This window comes from Dendrobates tinctorius, unplaced genomic scaffold (genome assembly GCF_039654945.1).
Source record: "Dendrobates tinctorius isolate UK_male_01 unplaced genomic scaffold, ASM3965494v1 ptg000060l, whole genome shotgun sequence".
Lineage (NCBI taxonomy): Eukaryota > Metazoa > Chordata > Amphibia > Anura > Dendrobatidae > Dendrobates > Dendrobates tinctorius.
In genome coordinates, this window is record NW_027361728.1 from 14,833,389 (window position 1) to 14,854,057 (window position 20,669).

The 20,669-nt window shown below is 42.9% G+C and overlaps 1 protein-coding gene across 1 annotated transcript in view; it reads right to left on the reverse strand.

The window, feature by feature from the left end:
* Nucleotides 1–12,941: 12,941 nt before the first annotated feature.
* The window catches only part of LOC141092731 (anosmin-1-like), a 137,975-nt gene continuing 130,247 nt past the window's right edge, over nt 12,942–20,669 (reverse strand). Inside the window, exons 13-14 of the mRNA XM_073579123.1 lie at nt 17,221–17,352; nt 12,942–13,172 (exon numbers count right to left, since the gene is read on the reverse strand). Of these exons, the coding sequence (XP_073435224.1) occupies nt 17,230–17,352 (123 nt within the window). The 3' untranslated portion in view covers nt 12,942–13,172; nt 17,221–17,229. The remainder of the gene's footprint in view (nt 13,173–17,220; nt 17,353–20,669) is intronic.

A 20,669-nucleotide genomic window follows, 5' to 3' on the forward strand; every position in this document is an offset into this window, starting at 1 on the left:
GACCCACCCTATAAAACTGTCCCGTTAGTTAACCCCTTTAGCGAACCCCTTAAAAATAAAAAACAAAGCAAAATATAATGCTTTATTATCATACCGCCGAACAAAAAGTGCAATAACGCGGGATCAAAAGACGGATATAAATAACCATGGTACCGCTGAAAACATCATCTTGTCCCAGAAAAAATGAGCCACCACACAGCATCATCAGTGAAAAATAAAAAAGTTATAGCTCACAGATAGAGTTGAGCGACTTTGGTCGGATCGGGTTTCGTGAAACCCGAATGAAACAAAATTTGATTCAGATGAAACTGGTCCGACTAGGGCAAAAAAAAAGTCGGAGTTTCGTCCGAAACCTGACCCCATTGCAAGTCAATGGGAAATAAAAGTCGGCATTGAGCGGATAACATTCATCCACTCAATGCCGACTTATATTCTGGGATCGGGAGTGTGGAGAGAGGCGGGAAAGCTGCGCGGGACGCCGGAAGGTAAGAATAACAATATTTTTTATTTTAATTCTATTTTTTACAGGGATATGGTGCCCAAAGCCCAGAGGACAGTCTCCCCTCCTCCTGACCGTGGGTACCATCGGCAAATGTTCTGCTTACTTTTCGCATGGTGTGCACAGCCACATGGGGAAAGTAAGCAGAACAATGCATTCCTATGGGTGCGGGATCGCCGCGATTCCGCTAAATTAATGAGCATGCTGCGTTATTTACCGTGAAGCGATTCCGCCACGGTAAAAACCACAGCATTAGCACAGCATTGTGTAATCCCATAGGAATGCATGGGATGATTATTTTTCTTGTCTTCGCGGCAAAATCGCGCGGTTTAAACCGCCACGTGTGAACATAGCCTAAAACTGCTTTATCAATTTTACCGCACGTGGACAGGTGTAAACGCACCCCCCAAAAGAAATTCTTGAAATGCTGGTTTTTCATTCTGCGTCCCAAAAATCGGAATAAAAAGCGATCAAATAATATCCCGAAAATGGTTCCAATAAAAATGTCAACTCGTCCCGCAAAAAATAAGACCTCATATGACTCGGTGGGTCAAAATATGGAAAAATTATAGCTCTCAAAATGTGGTCATGCAAAAACTATTTTTACAATGAAAAGCGTCTTTTAGCGTGCAAAAGCTGCCAAATATAAAAACTCACCATAAATGGTAAATCAAACCCCCTTTTATCACCCCCTTAGTTAGGGAAAAATAATAAAATTAAAAAAATGTATTTATTTCCATTTTCCCATTAGGGTTAGGGTTAGGGGTAGGGTTAGGGTTAGGGCTGAGATTAGGGTTAGGGGTGTGTTGGGGTTAGGGTTGGAGTTAAAATTGGGGGGTTTCCACTGTTTGGGCACTTCAGGTGCTCTCCAAACGCAACATGGCGTCTGATCTCAATTCCAGCCAATTCTGCGTTGAAAAAGTCAAATGGTGCTCCTTCCCTTCCAAGCTATGCCATGCGCCCAAACAGTGTTTTACCCCCACATATGGGGTATCAGCCTACTCAGAACAAATTGCAAATCAACTTTTGGGGTCCAATTTCTCCTGTTACCCTTAGGAAAATAAAAAATTGGGGGCAAAAATATCATTTTTGTGGAAAAGAAATATGATTTTTTTTATTTTCACGCCCGGGCGTTATAAACTTCTGTGAAGCACTTGGGGGTTCAAAGTGCTCACCACTCATCTAGATAAGTTCCGTGGGGGGTCTAGTTTCCAAAATGGGGTCACTTGTGGGGAGTTTCAACAGTTTAGGCAAATCAGAGGCTCTCCAAATGCAACATGACACCCGCAGACCATTCCATCAAAGTCTGTATTCCAAAACGTCACTACTTCCCTTCCGAGCCCCGACGTGTCCTCATACAGTAGTTTTCTCCCACATATGGGGTATCAGCGTACTCAGGACAAACTGGACAACAACTTTTGGTGTCCAATTTTTCCTGTTACCCTTGGGAAAATAAAAATATTGGGAACAAAAAGATCATGTTTGTGGAAAAAATATGATTTTTTTATTTTCACACCCAAGCGTTATAAATTTCTGTGGAGCACTGGGGGGTTCAAAGTGCTCACCACACATCTAGATAAGTTCTGTACGGGGTCTAGTTTCCAAAATGGGGTCAATTGTTGGGGGTTTCCACTGTTTAGGTACATCAGAGGCTCTCTAAAGACAACATGACACCCTCAGACCATTCCATCAAAGTCTGCATTCCAAAATGTCACTACTTCCCTTCTGAGCCCCGAAGTATGCCCATACAGTAGTTTTCTCCCACATATGGGGTATCAGCGTACTCAGGACAAATTGGACAACAACTTTTGGGGTCCATTTTCTCCTGTTACCCTTGGGAAAATAAAAAAATTGGGGACTAAAGATCATGTTTGTGGAAACAATATGATTTTTTTATTTTCACACCCGGGCGTTATAAACTTCTGTGAAGCCCATGGGGGTTCAGAGTGCTCACCACCCATCTAGATAAGTTCCTTGGGGGGGTCTAGTTTCCAAAATGGTGTCATTTGTGGGGGGTTTTCACTGTTTAGGCACATCAGGGGCTTTCCAAACGCGGCATGGCGTCCAATCCCAATTCCAGCCAAAAAAGTCAAATGGCGCTGCTTCCCTTCAAAGCTCTGCCATGCGCCCAAATAGTGGTTTACCCCCACATGTGGGGTATCAGCGTACTCAGGACAAATTGCACAATAACTTTTAGGGTCCTGTTACCCTTGGGAAAATAAAAATTGGGAGTGAAAAGATCATTTTTTTGGAAAAAATATGATTTTTTAATTGTACGGCTGTACGTTATAAACTTCTGTGAAGCCCTTGTGGGTTTAAAATTCTCACCACATATCTAGATAAGTTCCGTGGGGGGTCTAGTTTCCAAAATGGGGTCACTTGTGGGGGGTTTCCACTGTTTAGGCTCATCAGGGGCTCTCCAAACGTGACATGGCGTCCGATCTGAATTCCAGGCAATTTTGCATTGAAAAAGTCAAACGGCGCTCCTTCCCTTCTGAGCTCTGCCATTAGCCAAAACAGTAGTTACCCCCCACATATCAGGTATCACCATACTCAGAAGAAATTGCACGATAACATTTACAGTCCAATTTCTCCTGTTACCCTTGGTAAAATAAAAAAATTGGACCTGAAGTAATTTTTTTGTAAAAAAAAGTTAAATGTTCATTTTTTTAAACATTCAAAAAATTCCTGTGAAGCACCTGAAGGGTTAATAAACTTCTTGAATGTGGTTTTGAGCACCTTGAGGGTTGCAGTTTTTAGAATGGTGTCACTTTTGGGTATTTTCTCTGATATAGACATCTCAAAGTGACTTCAAATGTGATGTGGTCCATAAAAATAAAATGGTGCTGCAAAAATGAGAAATCACTGGTCACCTTTTAACCCTTATAAATTCCCAAAAAAAATTTGGTTCCAAAATTGTGCTGATGTAAAGTAAACATATGTGAAATGTTACTTAATAATTTTTTTGTGTGCCATATCTCTGTGGTTTAAGGCCTTAAAAATTCAAAGTTGTAAAATTGCAAAATTTTCAAAATTTTTGCCAAATTTCCATTTTTTTCACAAATAAACGCAAGTTATTTGAATGAAATTTTACCACTAACATGAAGTATATGTCACGAGAAACATTGTCAGAATGAGTGGGATCCATGGAAGCTTTTCAGAGTTATTACCTCATAAAGGGACAGTGGTCAGAATTGTAAAAATTGGCCCGGTCATGAAAGTGCAAACCACCCTTGGGGGTAAAGGGGTTAAACAACTCCATATAGTAAGTGCAAGAAGTCAGACAAGATCTATGTTGTAATGGAAAAAAAAATCTACTATATAATCATCTAATTCTGTCTGTCTCTCCTCTCTGTTTGTAACAGAAATCCTGCATCGCTGATTGGTCACGGCCGGCCGGGCACGACCAATCAGCAACAGGCGCAGTCCAGCCACGAATTGGCGCGGAATTCGAATGACGCACGCCACCCCTACCATCGGGAGATCTGCGGCGCTAGCTGGTGATCTCCCGACGGTTGCTGCGGGTCATCTCATGCCGCATGGAGGTCAGCGGCGACGCAGCTGGGAGATGACTAGCCCTAGCCTGATTGGTCGCGGCCGGGCGCGATCAATCAACGACAGGTGCAGTCCGCCCCCGAATTGCCGCGGGATTTGACCACGCTTTTCTGATTGGTCACGCCCGGAGACCAATCAGCGATATTGGCGCGGAATTTAACCCTCACAGCGCGACGTAGTTCACTCATCTTTTCTGAACAAGTTCTGTCAGTCACAGTGTGATGTAGTTCAGTCACATTTACTGAACAAGTTCTGTCAGTCACAGTGCCACATAGTTCAGTCACGTTTATTTTTTACTTGGAAAATACTGTGTATTCATTGCATTATTCTTAAATCTTCATAAATAAACTACATACATATTCTAGAATACCCGATGCGTTAGAATCGGGCCACCATCTAGTATATATATATATATATATATATACTGTATATATATATATATACAGTATATATATATGTATAGTCCGGTAATATTGATATACAATGCAAGTGCCTCAATCACATAACCTATAGGCAATATATATAACCCCAGTCAAGTGGCAAATCTATATATATAAAATTGAATGTATGTGTGTGTGTGTATCACCAACCAATCACAAAGCATCTTTCATTTCACTAGAGCTGTTTAAAAGAAGCTGAGCTGTGATTGGAGCCTATGAGCAAGTTTTCCCACTCCAGAAAACACCTCAGCAGACACTGACCGGGTGGGAGAAATCTAGCATCCCCGGGAACATAAGCTCCCAGCCATTGTCTGCCCCCCAGAAAGGAGCAGAGAGCACATGACAGAAATGAATCCCCCCTCCCGTGTCCATATACCCATCACACATCCTCCATCCCATAGGCACATCTTCCCTCTTAAAGGGATCTTCGGTATGGAAGTTAGGGCAAATCCCTCAGCGCTCTGATTCTGACCCCAGGCTTCCATTAAAGTGATCACTGGTATGGAAGTCAGGGCAAATCCATCCAGCGCTTTGGTTTTGACCCCAGGCCTCTCTTAAAGGGATCCCCGGTATGGAAGTTAGGGCAATTCCACTCAGCATTCTGGTTCTGTCCCCAGGCCTCTCTTAAAGGGATCTCCGGTATGCAAGTTAGGGCAAATCCCTCAGCATTCTGATTCTCACCCCAGGCTTCTATTAAAGTGATCATTGGTATGGAAGGCAGGGTAAATACATCCAGCGCTTTGGTTCTAACCCCAGGCCTCTCTTAAAGGTATCCCCGGTATGGAACTTAGGGCAATTCCACTCAGTGTTCTGGTTCTGACCCAGGCTCTCTTAAAGGGATCCCTGGTATGGAAGTTAGGGCCATTCCACTCAGCGCTCTGGTTCTGACCCCAGGCTGAAGGGATGATGTGGGATATTAGGGGGAGTAGTCCGGTGGCTCTGGCTGATGGGATGATGTGGGATATTAGGGGTAGTAGTCCAGTGGCTCTGGCTGGTGGGATGATGTGGGATATTAGTGGTAGTAGTCCGGTGGCTCTGGCTGTCGGGACAATGTGGGATATTAGGGGTAGTAGTCCGGTAGCTCTGGTTGATGGGATGATGTGGGATATTATAGTGAATGTGGCTATGTGGAGTGGGTGGGGCTATACACTCAGCTTTATATATATATACAGTTGTGGCCAAAAGTATTGACACCCCTGCAATTCTGTCAGATAATACTCAGTTTCTTCCTGAAAATGATTGCAAACACAAATTCTTTGGTATTATTATCTTCATTTAATTTGTCTTAAATGAAAAAACACAAAAAGAATTGTCCTAAAGCCAAATTGGATATAATTCCACACCAAACATAAAAAAGAGGGTGGACAAAAGTATTGGCACTGTTCGAAAAATCATGTGATGCTTCTATAATTTGTGTAATTAACAGCACCTGTAACTTACCTGTGGCACCTAACAGGTGTTGGCAATAACTAAATCACACTTGCAGCCAGTTGACATGGATTAAAGTTGACTCAACCTCTGTCCTGTGTCCTTGTGTGTACCACATTGAGCATGGAGAAAAGAAAGAAGACCAAAGAACTGTCTGAGGACTTGAGAAACCAAATTGTGAGGAAGCATGAGCAATCTCAAGGCTACAAGTTCATCTCCAAAGACCTGAATGTTCCTATGTCTACCGTGCGCAGTGTCATCAAGAAGTTTAAAGCCCATGGCACTGTGGCTAACCTCCCTAGATGTGGACGGAAAAGAAAAATTGACAAGAGATTTCAACGCAAGATTGTGCGGATGTTGGATAAAGAACCTCGACTAACATCCAAACAAGTTCAAGCTGCCCTGCAGTCCGAGGGTACAGCAGTGTCAACCCGTACTATCCGTCGGCGTCTGAATGAAAAGGGACTGTATGGTAGGAGACCCAGGAAGACCCCACTTCTTACCCCGAGACATAAAAAAGCCAGGCTGGAGTTTGCCAAAACTTACCTGAAAAAGCCTAAAACATTTTGGAAGAATGTTCTCTGGTCAGATGAGACAAAAGTAGAGCTTTTTGGGCAAAGGCATCAACATAGAGTTTACAGGAGAAAAAAAGAGGCATTCAAAGAAAAGAATACGGTCACTACAGTCAAACATGGCGGAGGTTCCCTGATGTTTTGGGGTTGCTTTGCTGCCTCTGGCACTGGACTGCTTGACCGTGTGCATGGCATTAAGAAGTCTGAAGACTACCAACAAATTTTGCAGCATAATGTAGGGCCCAGTGTGAGAAAGTTGGGTCTCCCTCAGAGGTCATGGGTCTTCCAGCAGGACAATGACCCAAAACACACTTCAAAAAGCACTAGAAAATGGTTTGAGAGAAAGCACTGGAGACTTCTAAGGTGGCCAGCAATGAGTCCAGACCTGAATCCCATAGAACACCTGTGAAGAGATCTAAAAATGGCAGTTTGGAGAAGGCACCCTTCAAATATCTGGGACCTGGAGCAGTTTGCCAAAGAAGAATGGTCTAAAATTCCAGCAGAGCATTTTAAGAAACTCATTGATGGTTACCGGAAGCGGTTGGTCGCAGTTATTTTGGCTAAAGGTTGTGCAACCAAGTATTAGGCTGAGGGTGCCAATACTTTTGTCTCGCCCATTTTTGGAGTTTTGTGTGAAATGATCAATGTTTTGCTTTTTGCTTCATTCTCTTTTGTGTTTTTTCATTTAAGACAAATTAAATGAAGATAATAATACCAAAGAATTTGTGTTTGCAATCATTTTCAGGAAGAAACTGAGTATTATCTGACAGAATTGCAGGGGTGTCAATACTTTTGGCCACAACTGTAGATTTAATCATTATAATTTGTTATAACTAACCGTAGTTAGTTACTATGCCCGGGCAGTGCCTGGCCCTTCAGCTAGTAGTAATATAAACAGAAGAGAGCCACTAAAAATAATAGTGGTACATACAAAAGTAGAAAATGGACTTAAACATAAGGTACATAGTGCTTTAACAAATTGACATAATAGCCACAGTCAAATGACAAGCAATAATATGGGCCAAAAACAAGATGTAGTCAAACATAAGTTCATAGTGCCTGAACATCTGGACAAATTATATACCCATAGACATGTGACAAACATTCATATGGGCATGTAACTATGAACTCTACCCTCAACAGACCGGATAAATGAAAATGAAAGTAAAAGTAAAGGCATAAGAAGACAAGGAACAGACCTGCAAAGGACGTGGAAGATGAGAAACCCAACGCGCATTTCGCTAATGCTTCTTCGGGGGCGTGTTCGCTAATGCTGCTTCATGAGGAGATCATGCTCTGCTTCAGTATGTCACAGTACATATTGGCATTCATGGTTCCCTCAATGAACTGTAGCTCCCCACAGTCAGCAGCAGTCATGCAGCCCCAAATCATGACACTCCCACCACCATGCTTGAAAGTAGGCAAGACACACTTGTCTTTGTATTTCTCACCTGGTTGCTGCCATAGACGCTTAACACCATCTCAATTAAATAAGATTATCTTGGTCGCATCAGACCACAGAACATGGTTCCAGTAATCCGTGTCCTTAGCCTTCTTGTCTTCAGCAGCTTTATTGTACATCAACTTTAGAGAAGGCTTCTTTCTGGGATGACAGCAATGCAGACCAATTTGATGCAGTGTACAGCGTATGGTCTGAGCACTGAAAGGCTGACCCTCCACCCCTTTAACCTCAGCAAAAATGTTGGCAGCACTCATACGTCTATTTTGAAAAGATGACCTCTGGATATGACACTGAGCATGTGCATTCAACTTCTTTGGCCAACTATGCCGAGACCTGTTCTAAGTGGAACCTGTCTTGTTAAACTGCTGTATGGTCTTTGCTGCAGCTCAGTTTCAGGGTGTTGGTGATCTTGTTATAGCCTGGGCCGTCATTATGCAGAGCAGCAATTCTTTTTTTCAGATCCTCAGAGAGTTCTTTGTCATGAGGTGCCAAGTTGAACTTCCAGTGATCAGTATGAGAGAGTATGAGATTGTGATAACACCAAATTTAACAAATTTAACATTAATGAGTCAAATAACACCGGGGAGGGAAAATTACTAATTGAGCACAATTTGGCCATTTTCACTTTGGGGTGTACACACTTTTGTGATATACTGTATGTTCCCCATCCTGGTATATATGGGTCGCCCTCCCAGGGCTGTGGGGTACTCGGTACCGGGCCGGTCCTTCAGAGGGGAATGTCACAGCAGCGGTGACCCGGTCCGTGGCCCTGGGTGCCCATGTAAAAGGGGGATTGAGTGGTGGAATAAAGTTTATGAGTGATTCGTGACGCCACCTGTGGTGTTCGGCAATGAAGATGTTAAGCCGACTCTGAAGACAAGTCCTCTGGGACAGATGGTGTGGTGCAGCAGTGATGTTATAGCCCTCCACAGGCAGGGCTGTAGTCCCAGGGCAGTGTAGATCAGTGAGGATAGATGTTGAGGAAGAAGGTGCAGTGTCTGGCACAGAGATGTAGCAGTGCTGAAGAAGTTGCAGGAAGAAGGCAAGGACACAACAAAGTGTAGTTTCTTTACCTTTACTTTGTAAGTGCAGTCCAGGGTCCAAATTACAGATGGCACAGGAGCTGATTAGCCTGGAAGCAACTCAGGAATCTCTCTATGCAGATAGGTTGTGTAGTCTCCTTCCTAGCGGTTACTTGAAGTGCATGCAGTACTGTGTTACACTGACGTTCCTCCTTCTTGTTTCCTCTCGCATCAACCTCGTATGGCAGACAGCTGTAGCCTTCTATCTCTTCTCTTGGCTCACCCGTTGCTGTTGTGCCTCCGAGTCTTAGAAGGGAATAGAGCATTTACAGCTTGCTATTCCTCTGATTTCTGTTGCAGGACCGTCAGTATCCATACAACCTTGGAGACCAGGCTCCAGATCATGCGCTCCAGCTGGGAATGAGCTCTCAACTCTGCTCAGTCCCCCAGCTTCTCTCTCCACGTCTACACACTTCGGCCTCCTCACACTAACTGACTAATTTCCCTTCCTGGCTCTCAGAGAGCACTCCTCCCCCAATTCTGGTTCAGAGCTCCCTCTGCTGGCCTGGAGTGGGAACTGTGTTGCATGTTATGGTTAACTGCTAGAGAGACCCTTCATTGCTTCCAAGCCTGACATCACCCTCCCTGGAGGAAGGCAATGCCACTGTGGCGACCATACTCCTGGGGGCGCCACATTTATGTCTTCCATCCTGGTATATACAATGATAAGCAAAAGGGTAACAATGGGCAGCACGGTGGCTCAGTGGTTAGCGCTGCAGCCTTGCAGCGCTGGGGTCCTGGGTTCGAATCCCACCAAGGACAACATCTGCAAGGAGTTTGTATGTTCTCCCCGTGTTTGCGTGGGTTTCCTCCGGGCACTCCGGTTTCCTCCCACACTCCAAAGACATACTGATAGGGAATTTAGATTGTGCGCCCCATCGGGGACAGTGATGAAAAATGTGTGCAAATTGTAAAGCGCTGCGGAATATGTTAGCGCTATATAAAAATAAAGATTATTATTATTATTATTATTAACAATGTTTTGAACTTTTCACTTTGAGGCTCCATATCTCACCATCCACTACTGCTTTGAATGTAAAACTACGATCACTTTATAAACAATCATATTGACTATCTCATACATAAATTTGGCTTGCAACTATTTAGCATATGATTACTTATGCAAATTCTTTTCATATCACTTTATTGTTACTAAAAATTTTAATTTTTATTATTTTGTAAATCCACCTTTGACTTTCAACACTGCCTAAATCCTCCTAGGCATGCTCTTGATCAGATTTAAATGTGTCTCGACCAAAATCTGATCCTAGGTCTCTTCTGCACATTCCCAAAGTAGGTACATACTGGTCCACTCACTTGGGTATATATACAGTTTTTCTTCAACGCTACCCCCAAGTGTTCGATTGATGGTAGTCTCACATTTGAAGTAGTAATGGATGGTGAGATATGGAGCCTGAAAGTCCAAATTTCAAAACACTGTTAACCTTTTGCTTGTATATCCCCCATGTTGGCATATATTTCCCTTATCCTGGGCTCCATCCTGGTTTGAAGCAGTAGTGGATGGTGAGATATGGAGCCTGAAAGTTAAAATTTCAAAATATTGTTACTCTTTTGCTTGTATATCCCCCATCTTGGCATATATGTCCCTCATCCTGGTATATATGTCCCTTATCCTGGGCCCCATCCTGGTATATATATGTATATATATATATTTCCTATCCTGGTATACGTATCCCCCATTCTGGTATATATGTTCCCCAACCTGGTATATATGTCCCTTATCCAGGGCCTCATCGTGGTATATATATCCCCCATCTTGGTATATACAGTATGCCCATTAAGACGGTATATATGTCCCCCATCCTCGTATATATGTCCCTCTCCTGGGCCCCAATTTCGTATGTATCCTCCACTGTCATGCCCGCCATGTTCGTTATGCCTGTCATGCCCGCCATGTCCGTTATGCCTGTCATGCCCGCCATGTCTGTTATGCCGCATGACTCCTGGAGCAGTGTGCACGTGCACTAAATTCTCATGTCCGTTATGGCTCATGCTGCAAGATCCCTGGATGCAGTGTGCACACGCACCTCGTGACTGTTGTGCTGCAAGATGCCTGGAGATCTGTCATGCCTCCTTGCCTGTACCCTGGTTTGCCTGCTGGATTCCCAGAACCGGCCATCACTGCCAGAGATCGTAAGCATGAAGACTACAGCCTGATGCCCTGATCTTTGCCAGCTGTCCAGAGTCCGATGCCATCGTGTCCTTGCCGGTAACTGGGCTTGCCTTCTAGCACGTACCATGCCATGGACCTTGGCGTGCCACGCACGCACCTTGCTGTGTTTGCCTGTTATCACGTTTTGTGCTTAATGTTATCCTGAATTTGCCTTAATGAAGATACCTTGAATTCACGTATTGTCTTGTCTTGTTTCCTGCACGTCCTGTGTCGTCAGACTCTCGTACCTAGTGTCTACTCGAGCCGGCCGTCTGGTTCCAGCAGACCACTTGGTCTTGCCCCTGACACTCCCTCTATAGGTGGTTCCTCACAAGGTCAGCTCGCCCTAGGTGGGTGGGTGCCGCGACCCAGAGGGTCCACTCTAAAGAAAAAGTCGACTCAGCGTAAGCTGACCTCGTCACACCCATCTTGGTGTAAATATCCCCTATCCTGTTATATATGTTCCCCATCCTGGTACAGTATATGTTCCCTGTTCTGCTGCTGTCTTTTAATGCATAGAAAAATCAACGATTCTACTCATCTTCCCTCAGCTCGCCCTCTTCTGAAGCCGGCAGCTGAGTTCAGTGTGCAGACGACGGGAGCGCATGATGTCACTGCAATGTGCCTCCAGTATCATGCATGCCAACGTCAGCTGCTGGCCTCTCATTGGCCAGCAGTGTGTATTACAGCGCATAGACCCTAAGGGTCCCATGCACTGCAATACACTGCAGCTGAATGTGCATTTGAGGACGCACATCCAGTTGAAGTTTGCTCTGGCATCGGTAGGCCCCTCACTCGAACAGGCCTATGTGACCGTGATCATTATGCCCCTGCTCGTGTGCTTACTTATTGTAGGTGATCTCTGTGGTGGACAGAGGTTAGCATGGGCAGTCTCAAAGCTCTGCTTTTATGTAGCAAGGCGTGATGCACTCTGTGTCCTGATGCCATTTTGTCAAAGTCAGAAGTACCCTTTATAACAGTTTGTGCTGCAGTAGCTTTTCTGTGGAATCTGACCACAAGGGTTCATACTCACTTGCGAGAGACTCGCATAATTCTCGTGTGAGTCTCTCGCATGAAAACCTGACACAGCCGCCGGCATTGGGACCTGAGCGTGCGGCTGCATAGAAATACATGTAGCCGCACGCTCCGGTCCGAGTGCCGGCGGCAGTGCCAGGTTTTCATGCGAGAGACTCACACGAGAATCAAGTGAGTATGAACCTTAAGCGAGCCTTCACGCCACATGCTTATCAGTGAGTCTTGGACGCCCATGACAATTTTTCTTATTTACCAATTTATGCGGATAGCTATCAGTCCCATAGACTTTGAGTGCAAATACTCTCTTGCTACTTTCATATGAGGAACACAGGAGTCTCTGTTCTCGTGATCGCTGGGAGTCCCAACTATGGGATTCTCAGCAATCAGACACTTATCCCATATGCAGTGGAAAGGTGATATGATTGTGTTCTGGGAGCACTCCTTTCTACTGTACTGAAGTTTTCCATGTTCTTGATATTCTTCGCCATGTCATGATATCATCGACTGAGCATTCTCAGTGCAGACATGAATAACATTTGAATTGCCATGTTCTAGTTAATGGATTATTTGCTACAAAAATTTTTAATGAATGATGCATAAATTATAATACAAAATGTAGAAATGACTATATACAAAATATTATATCAATATAACTTAAAAATCTGTACACATAAGACAATTATTATGCTGTATGATAGACATACTTATAGATGTATTGGCATTTTACAGTATGTATTTAAGGTTTGTGTACAGAATTCAACTATACAATTACAGTAGATTGGAGCAAAGTTGGGGGATTGGGATTTCTCTCCTCTTGTTCTCCACATGGCCTATCTTCTGTTTAACTTATATGTGATGGGATTATTGCCTATTCCTATCTTGGGAAGTAATTGTTATTTTATTCATTTTCTGAAACGGATATAAACCTGAAAAGAAAGAAATTGCACATTAAAAGTACCGTAATTACATTTCCCATATACAATTTTAACAATTTTAAAGTAGAATCACTAAAATAGATTCTGAAAATTCCTCAATTTGCATTATGTTCTTTAGGGCTTGCTCACATGAGTGTATAACATGGCTGAGTGCTATCGGATGTTTAAGCGGATAGCTCTCGGCCCAATGTTAGACTATGGGGCAGTGCAGATCTGCAATTTTTTTTCTCATACCGATTTGGCATGAGAAAGAAAAATTGCATCATGTTGCAAGTGGCTTCAGAATTTGGACTATGCGCACCCATACAAGTCTATGGGAGCCTGTAAAACATCAGACTGCACTCGGATACATCCGCGGACTCAAACAATGGAGAAGATGGGAAAAATAAGTTCTCCATCTTCTCAGCACATGTGATATGATTGTCTTATGTGAGAGAATCAGATTACACTAATATGACACTCAGTGTCATTTTACATAAACAAGCTGATTCTCTCGCACAAGAAAATCATTGTTCATGTGACTCCAGCCAAAGAAAAATGCTGTTTCTACCTGTTCATCTGTGAATTTGCCAGGATCAACTCTCTGTAGACATGATTAATGGTTTCATAGGCCTTCCAAATCTTCCTAATTATACATCAAGAGAGGTGCATGAGATGGATTCCGGTGTAACGGGGCAAATGGCAGGGTTACTGACTCTGTTATTGCAAAGCATACTTTGAAAAGCCAGCCGTGTACAATGCGTATCAGATGACTAGTCCAAGTCAGCTCTCTGGCAGCTTCTCCCTGTCCCATTCCCTATAACTGACACGCCCCTGTGGATATACCAGACGAGACCTGTCAGTCTAGGGAGCAGGATGGGGGGAAGCCACCGGGATCGGCCTCTTGGATTAGTCACCCAATATGCATTGTCCCTAGCCATCTTCTGAAATTATGTTTTCTCTGAAATGCTGCAGTGTAAAAGAGTAAAACAAAGACAGCTGCAGTAGCTCAGCCTCTGTCTGATTTATGCGGTTTGTGATTCAGGCAGGATGAATCAACCATCATGTTCCATTTTCCACTTTCCCAATGTGTATATTTCCTTCAATTCAGATAAAATAAACATGGTTTCACTTCGGTGCTGTCAATGATTCAAGGGTATGGTCCAATGAGGTAAAAAGACAATGGGCCCGATTCATCAAAGCTTTGATACCCGAATTCTGGTCTTGCGCCAAAATGTGAATTTGGGTGTTTTCATGCCAGTTTCTACAAACTCTTCTGAAATGGGTGGAGCTGGGGTGTGGCAGAGGACAGGGGCATGGCGACCGCCGATTGTCAAATTTATGAAGAGTGGCGGCATTCGCTAAGTCACAAATCTTATGCCAGCAAGGTCTGGATTAGGATTGGTGGCGAGGTGTATGGTGTATGCCATTCATCCAACGCTCCTGATTCATATGCCTCTTCATGGATTGGTGGTGAGGTGCACACAAAGGTGTATGCCATTCATCCAACGCTCCTGATTCATATGCCTCTTCATGGATTGGTGATGAAGGGCACACAAAGGTGTATGCCATTCATCCATCGCTCCTGATTCATATGCCTCTTCATGAATCAGGAGCGTCTGTTTCCAGCACGTCCCCTCATCAAGACCAACGTGGACAATGCCGATCGTGATGGATCAAATTGAAGCATACTTTATATCAAAGCCAGAAGTTGATTGGGTTCAGTTGGTGGCACATCAGCCAGTTTCACGCTGGTAGTTTGCACGCTTTCTCCACCATCCTATTTACTTTGTTGACTGCTCTACTCTTGCCAGTCCTGAATAATTTTTACCGCACACTCAGAGGAATTTCTCATGCAAGTTGTTATTTTATTAACAAACAGTGGGAGCAAACAAAGATGGTGGACGGTGACTAAACAGAATAATGACGTTTCGGCTCCACCAGAGCCTTAATCATATTGTCTCTTAGGAGAGGGAGAACTGGGAGCTTGCATCGCATCCAAATGAAAATCCACCCTGTGCTGAGTTCTTTAATCTACAGATGGGTGCACGAATTCGCTGGTGAGCACAGCAGATATCCAAAAAGAGAAGAAAGTTTGTTCGGCACACCAGCAAAAATGAAAAAACTTTATTAGGCTAATATGCCATATTTAAAAAATTTTAAATGGCAAATATGGCATATTAGCCTAATAAAGTTTTTTTCATTTATGCTAGTGTACCGAACGAACTTTCTTCTCTTTTTTCATATTGTCACTTAGTCCATGCCGACCTAGCCAGGTGCGAGAGCGCCGCTTGAATCCTAATCATACACAGGTCTTTAACCTGCCAGGTTTACAACTTAACTCTATCACACCCATGCTTTCAGCGCCGGTTTATCAGACTAGTCCCACATCCCCTAGGGACTATATGTCTATGTCTACACTTGAATCCTTCTACACTTTGATAGGACTAAGCGACAGTATGATTAAGGCTCTGGTGGAGCCGAAACGTCATTATTATGTTTAGTCGCCGTCCACCATCTTTGTTTGCGCCCTCTGTTTGTTAATAAAATAACAACTTGCATGAGAAATTCCTCTGAGTGTGCGATAAAAATTATTCAGGACTATTATTTGGACCTCCTGGTCCGTTATACCAGCACCTCAAATTAGTTGTCAGTGTGCACACCTTATTAATTTCCTATACTGCTCTTCCCAGTGTTAGTCCATCATGCTGAACAGCCTCTTGCAGCACTACCAGCACTGCTGAATTCTCCTGTTGCTGGAGGGGGATATATTAGGCATCAGGGGATATATTAGGCAGCTCCTCTCTCCCACCTTGCCTGAACTTTGTTTCCTAGTTACAGTCTGTTACAAGTCCTATGTCAAGGTTTATTATTGTTCCGACTGTCCTGTTACTGACCCAGCTTGTATACGTGTTTGCTCTGATCTCTCTGCTCCTGACCTCGGCTTCGTAGTTTGAACCTGTGCTGCCCGTCCCAACCTCACACTATCCGAACACATCTGTCTTTGCCCTCAGTTCTTCGTTTTGTGCCTCTGACCCTTCGGTCAGCTGCTGCAGGTACAATGACTGCCATGGAGTGGCACTTGGTGACTACCCTAATGGACCAAGCCTACTCTCCCCATCAGAGGCTCTAGAGAAGACCAGGTAGTTACTTAGTTACACCCCTCCAGGGTAAACTCATCCAGTGGTGCAGTGGGTACACACCCACCGTCAGGTTAATTAATTGTTGAGGCAAAGAGTTGTGCCAGCTTTTGTTCGGCTACTTAAGGTTAGTTGTTTTCCTACAGTTCATTTTAACACTTTTTAAAGAGAACCAGTCACATCCAGTCCAGAAACTCTATTTTCCTGCAAATATATTGGTAATCTGCAGGTTAATAGCATTTGAACCCTTTTTAACTGGATTACTGGAGCATAGGCTAGAAGGAAAAAAATGAACTTGTATCATCTCGCTTCCAGTCATCAGGGCTGATCAGGGGACATTTATAGTCACCACTCACTAAACAGTGCACTGTATTTAGTCTCAGGTGATGTGACAGACTGTTCTGCAGACACACACTGCAGAGTTGGCTGTCAATCAAAGTGCCATAGAGTTTTTACAGCTGCACTCACTGAATATAATTTAGTTTTCTCCCTGTCGCTGCTGCTCTAGTAAACTGGATAAATGCGCTTTAAATGTTAATTACCCGCACATAACACGTACAGTATATCTGTGGGTAAATTGCATTTCTGCATGTGACAGGTTTCATTTATTCCCACTGATATACACTACAGAGCTCCCTTTTTGCCGTTTTTGCAATAAATATGTCTGACATGCTCATACAAAAAAAAAATAGGTATATATTTCTGTCTAGGCATAGGCTGGGTGCCTACCTCAATATGGCGTGAACTCAGCCTTGTTATTTTCTGAATATAATAAACAATTCTAATAAAAGATAATGGGGAAAGCCTTATTATGCAATGGATAAAGTCACATATCTTCAGTCTCGCTTAATTATATAAAACGTCCATTAGGATTATTACATCAGAAAACCACACTGCAAAAATGGCCCACTGTAACTCACCTTACAGAACTAATGTACAGTAGGAGTGAGGAAGGTTTTCTCTGTAGATGAACCATTAAGGGCAAAGATGTGGACCTTAACGTGGTAGAATGTTAATGGCTTGAGGTCATCAATGATCACAAAATTTTGGGTCTAAAATACATAATATGACAATTGTACTGTTGAAAGACATAAAGACAAAGCATATAAAATTATACTGTATACCTATTATTGTGTTTTTCCACAATAAACATTTGTCACATATACAGAGAACAGATGATTCGACAATAAAAAAAAACATATTATCTTCAGATGGTTTATCTTCTGATTTTAAGGAACTGCTTGTTTGTTGCCAAATATGACATAGGTTATTATTATCAAAGGTCTCTACTTTGATTTTGTCTGCCTAAAAGGACATTATATCAGAAGTTAATTTTGTTCAAATGGAAGTTTGCAATGTGTAGACATGCTGCCATGTTATTTTTATAAAGATGAAGCTTTCTCCTGGCAACCATACTTGTAAGTCTTTTTCTAATTGTTCTCTCATGAACTTAAACATTTAACACACTAAAGGCGCCATCACACATAGCGATCTTGCTAGCGAGATCGCTGCTGAGTCACAAGTTTTGTGACACAACAGCGATCTCACCAGCGAGATCGCTGTGTGTGACAGCGATCAGCGATCGGCCCCCCTGCCGGTATCGCTGATCGCTCTGGGAAACCTCTGGACTTTTCTTTGGTCGCTGGTCTCCCGCTGGCCAGCACGCATCGCTGCGTGTGACAGGCAGGAGACCAGCGATCTGCTGGTAACTAACATACACATCGGGTATCCAAGGGACGCACGTCCCTTAGATACCTGATGTGTACGTTAGTTACCAGATCCCTGCATCAGCGTGCTGGTAACTAACGAACACAGTGACGCTGCGCGCTCGGCGTCGCTGTACTGATCGCTGGTGAAGCTGTCTGTTTGACAGCTCACCAGCGATCATGTAGCGATTCACCAGCGATCCTGACACGTTGATATCGTTGTCGGGATCGCTGGTGAGTCGCTATGTGTGATGGGGCCCTAACTGAGGCCTTTAGTGTATGAACTTTAGATCTTGGGTTTCTTTTATTTTCTCTGAGCATTCCATGGTCTGAACTTGGGGTGGAATTTGTAGAACATCAAATCCTGAGACGATTGTCAACTATCTTGAATGTTTCTCACTTTTAAATAATCTTTCTCAATATAGAATAATGGAAATTGCTTGAAAATAACCTTATAGCACTTCCCTGATTGATAGGCAGCAGCAATGGCTTCTCTAAGGTCATTGCTGATATCCTTAATTGTGTTAAGTTAAATAAAAAGGATTCAGTACCTTTTTAGCCAGTTGAAAAAAGATTGTTTATTCTCAGTGGGAGAAACAAATTAATAATCTTGTAGTTTTGATACCTTTTTTTGGCTAAGAAAAATAAAATAAGTGATGTTGCAAAGCAAGGTTTCGATACTGCTTAGGTCTCTTCATTAGGCATGGTATAACAAAGTATCTGAATAAATTCATATATACATTCTGTTCTTTTTGTTTACATATGTGTGATTCTTCAGATGCTTTGTTATAACATGTCTGATGAAGATACCTAAGCAGTCTCGAAACCTCGCTTTGTAGCATCACTTATTTGTTTCTCCCACTAAAAAAAAATCAATAATTGTATTAACATGTGGCTGATTGCACTAGACCAGCAAACTGCCAAAACTTCTGCTTTTATATATTTGATTACACTTGCTGATAAACAAATAACAATTAAGATCATTTGATTAGCAGCAGCTAGATGCTACTTACCCTTTTACAGTAAATTATCATACACTGCTTCTGCAGTTTGACATAGCTTTTGCTAAAAAATGGCAGTGTAATTTGTTATATGTTGTTGTTTAACAGTTCCCAATGAAGAGAAAAAGGATTGGGCACAGTAGATGGACCATCAGTATTTTAACCAGGAAAAATTAATGTAATGCAACACAACATATAACCAGATTTGTCAGATGATGATTACCACCTGTCTCTTTGTCTGGTTTCAGCATGGTTTATATCATTTTGACAGGAAGAATATCTATAGACCAAAGCCTCTGACACCTCTATGAACCGCTCTTTACTTTACTATGCATATCATACAATTTATACTATTTGCTAATATATTTGTGAGAAGTTCACCAATGAGGAATTCACATACTTTGTCCACATGGAAGTGTTTTGCTGAGTGTTTTGCATTAGTATTTAGTAGCCAAAACCAGAAGTGGGTCTGAAACATGAAGAAGGTAGAATTTTTTTTATTATACTATTTTTTCTGTTTAAGCTTAAAACTAGTTTTGACTGAATTGATTCGTGTACTGTAGTCCAGAGACCAAGTCAGTTTTTCCATGGCTGCTGGACAGGAGTCCTGAAAACTTCCTTGTGCCTGTCAGCAATCCCAGCTCCTCTTTTGGTTAGCCACCCTGTGTTGTTATTGTTGCAGTGTGATACATGCAATGTTGCACCAGGCTGGCTAATCAAAAGTATGTGGACTGCTGGCATGTAGGAGGCAGTTTGTAGGGTTCTTATCTTGTGGCCACAGAATATTGATTTGACCACTGGACCAGAGTGCTGCAAGTTGATTCACTCATCTCTACTTTTTTTTTACTCTCTTATATATACCATTTATTATAGTAAAATTTAAAATAATAATACACCATATTCCTCACCTGTCCGATAACAATCTATTTATCCCACGAAGGGCTCTGCTTCATCTGGATTACATGGCTGAGCAGTGGCAGGATGAAACCGCTCAGCTGTGAATCCAGGAGACGTTAAGCAGAGCGTGAATGCACAGCTTCAGTGACGAGCGGTAATGTCACTGAGGTTACTGCAGGTCATGGCCAGCTGTTCCCACGGTCAGTTAAGTGTGAGCTGATGATAGATTTATCACGGTGCTCGCGATGACGTCATAAAGGATACCACAGTTCATCGGCCGGGTCATACTGAACTGACCGCCTGAACGCGGCTGCCTGTGACCTCCGGTAAGCTCAATGACATCACAGCAGGTCACTTAAGCTCATATCAGTGTCTCCCGGATTCACGGCTGAGCAGTCGCATCATGCCACTGCTCAGCAATGCAATCCAGATTAATCAGAGTTGGGCTCTTTTTGTGACAAATGCATTGTCGTTGGACAGGTGAGGGATATGGTGTTTTATTATTTTCAGTTTTACAGTAATAAATGGTAAATAGAATGTGGGGAGTGTTTATTTGAACTAAACCCTGTCTGGATCTTTATTACATTTAGGTATGAGGTTAGTAATGGAGGTGTCTTATAGACTCCCCAACCTTATTACCCAACTTGCCACCACACCAGGACATGGGTGAAGAGTGTAGGTTAAACGCTAGGTTGGCGCATCCTATGGATGCGCTATTTCTGGGACGACTGAAGGTTATGTTATTATCTTTGAGGGGGACCAAAA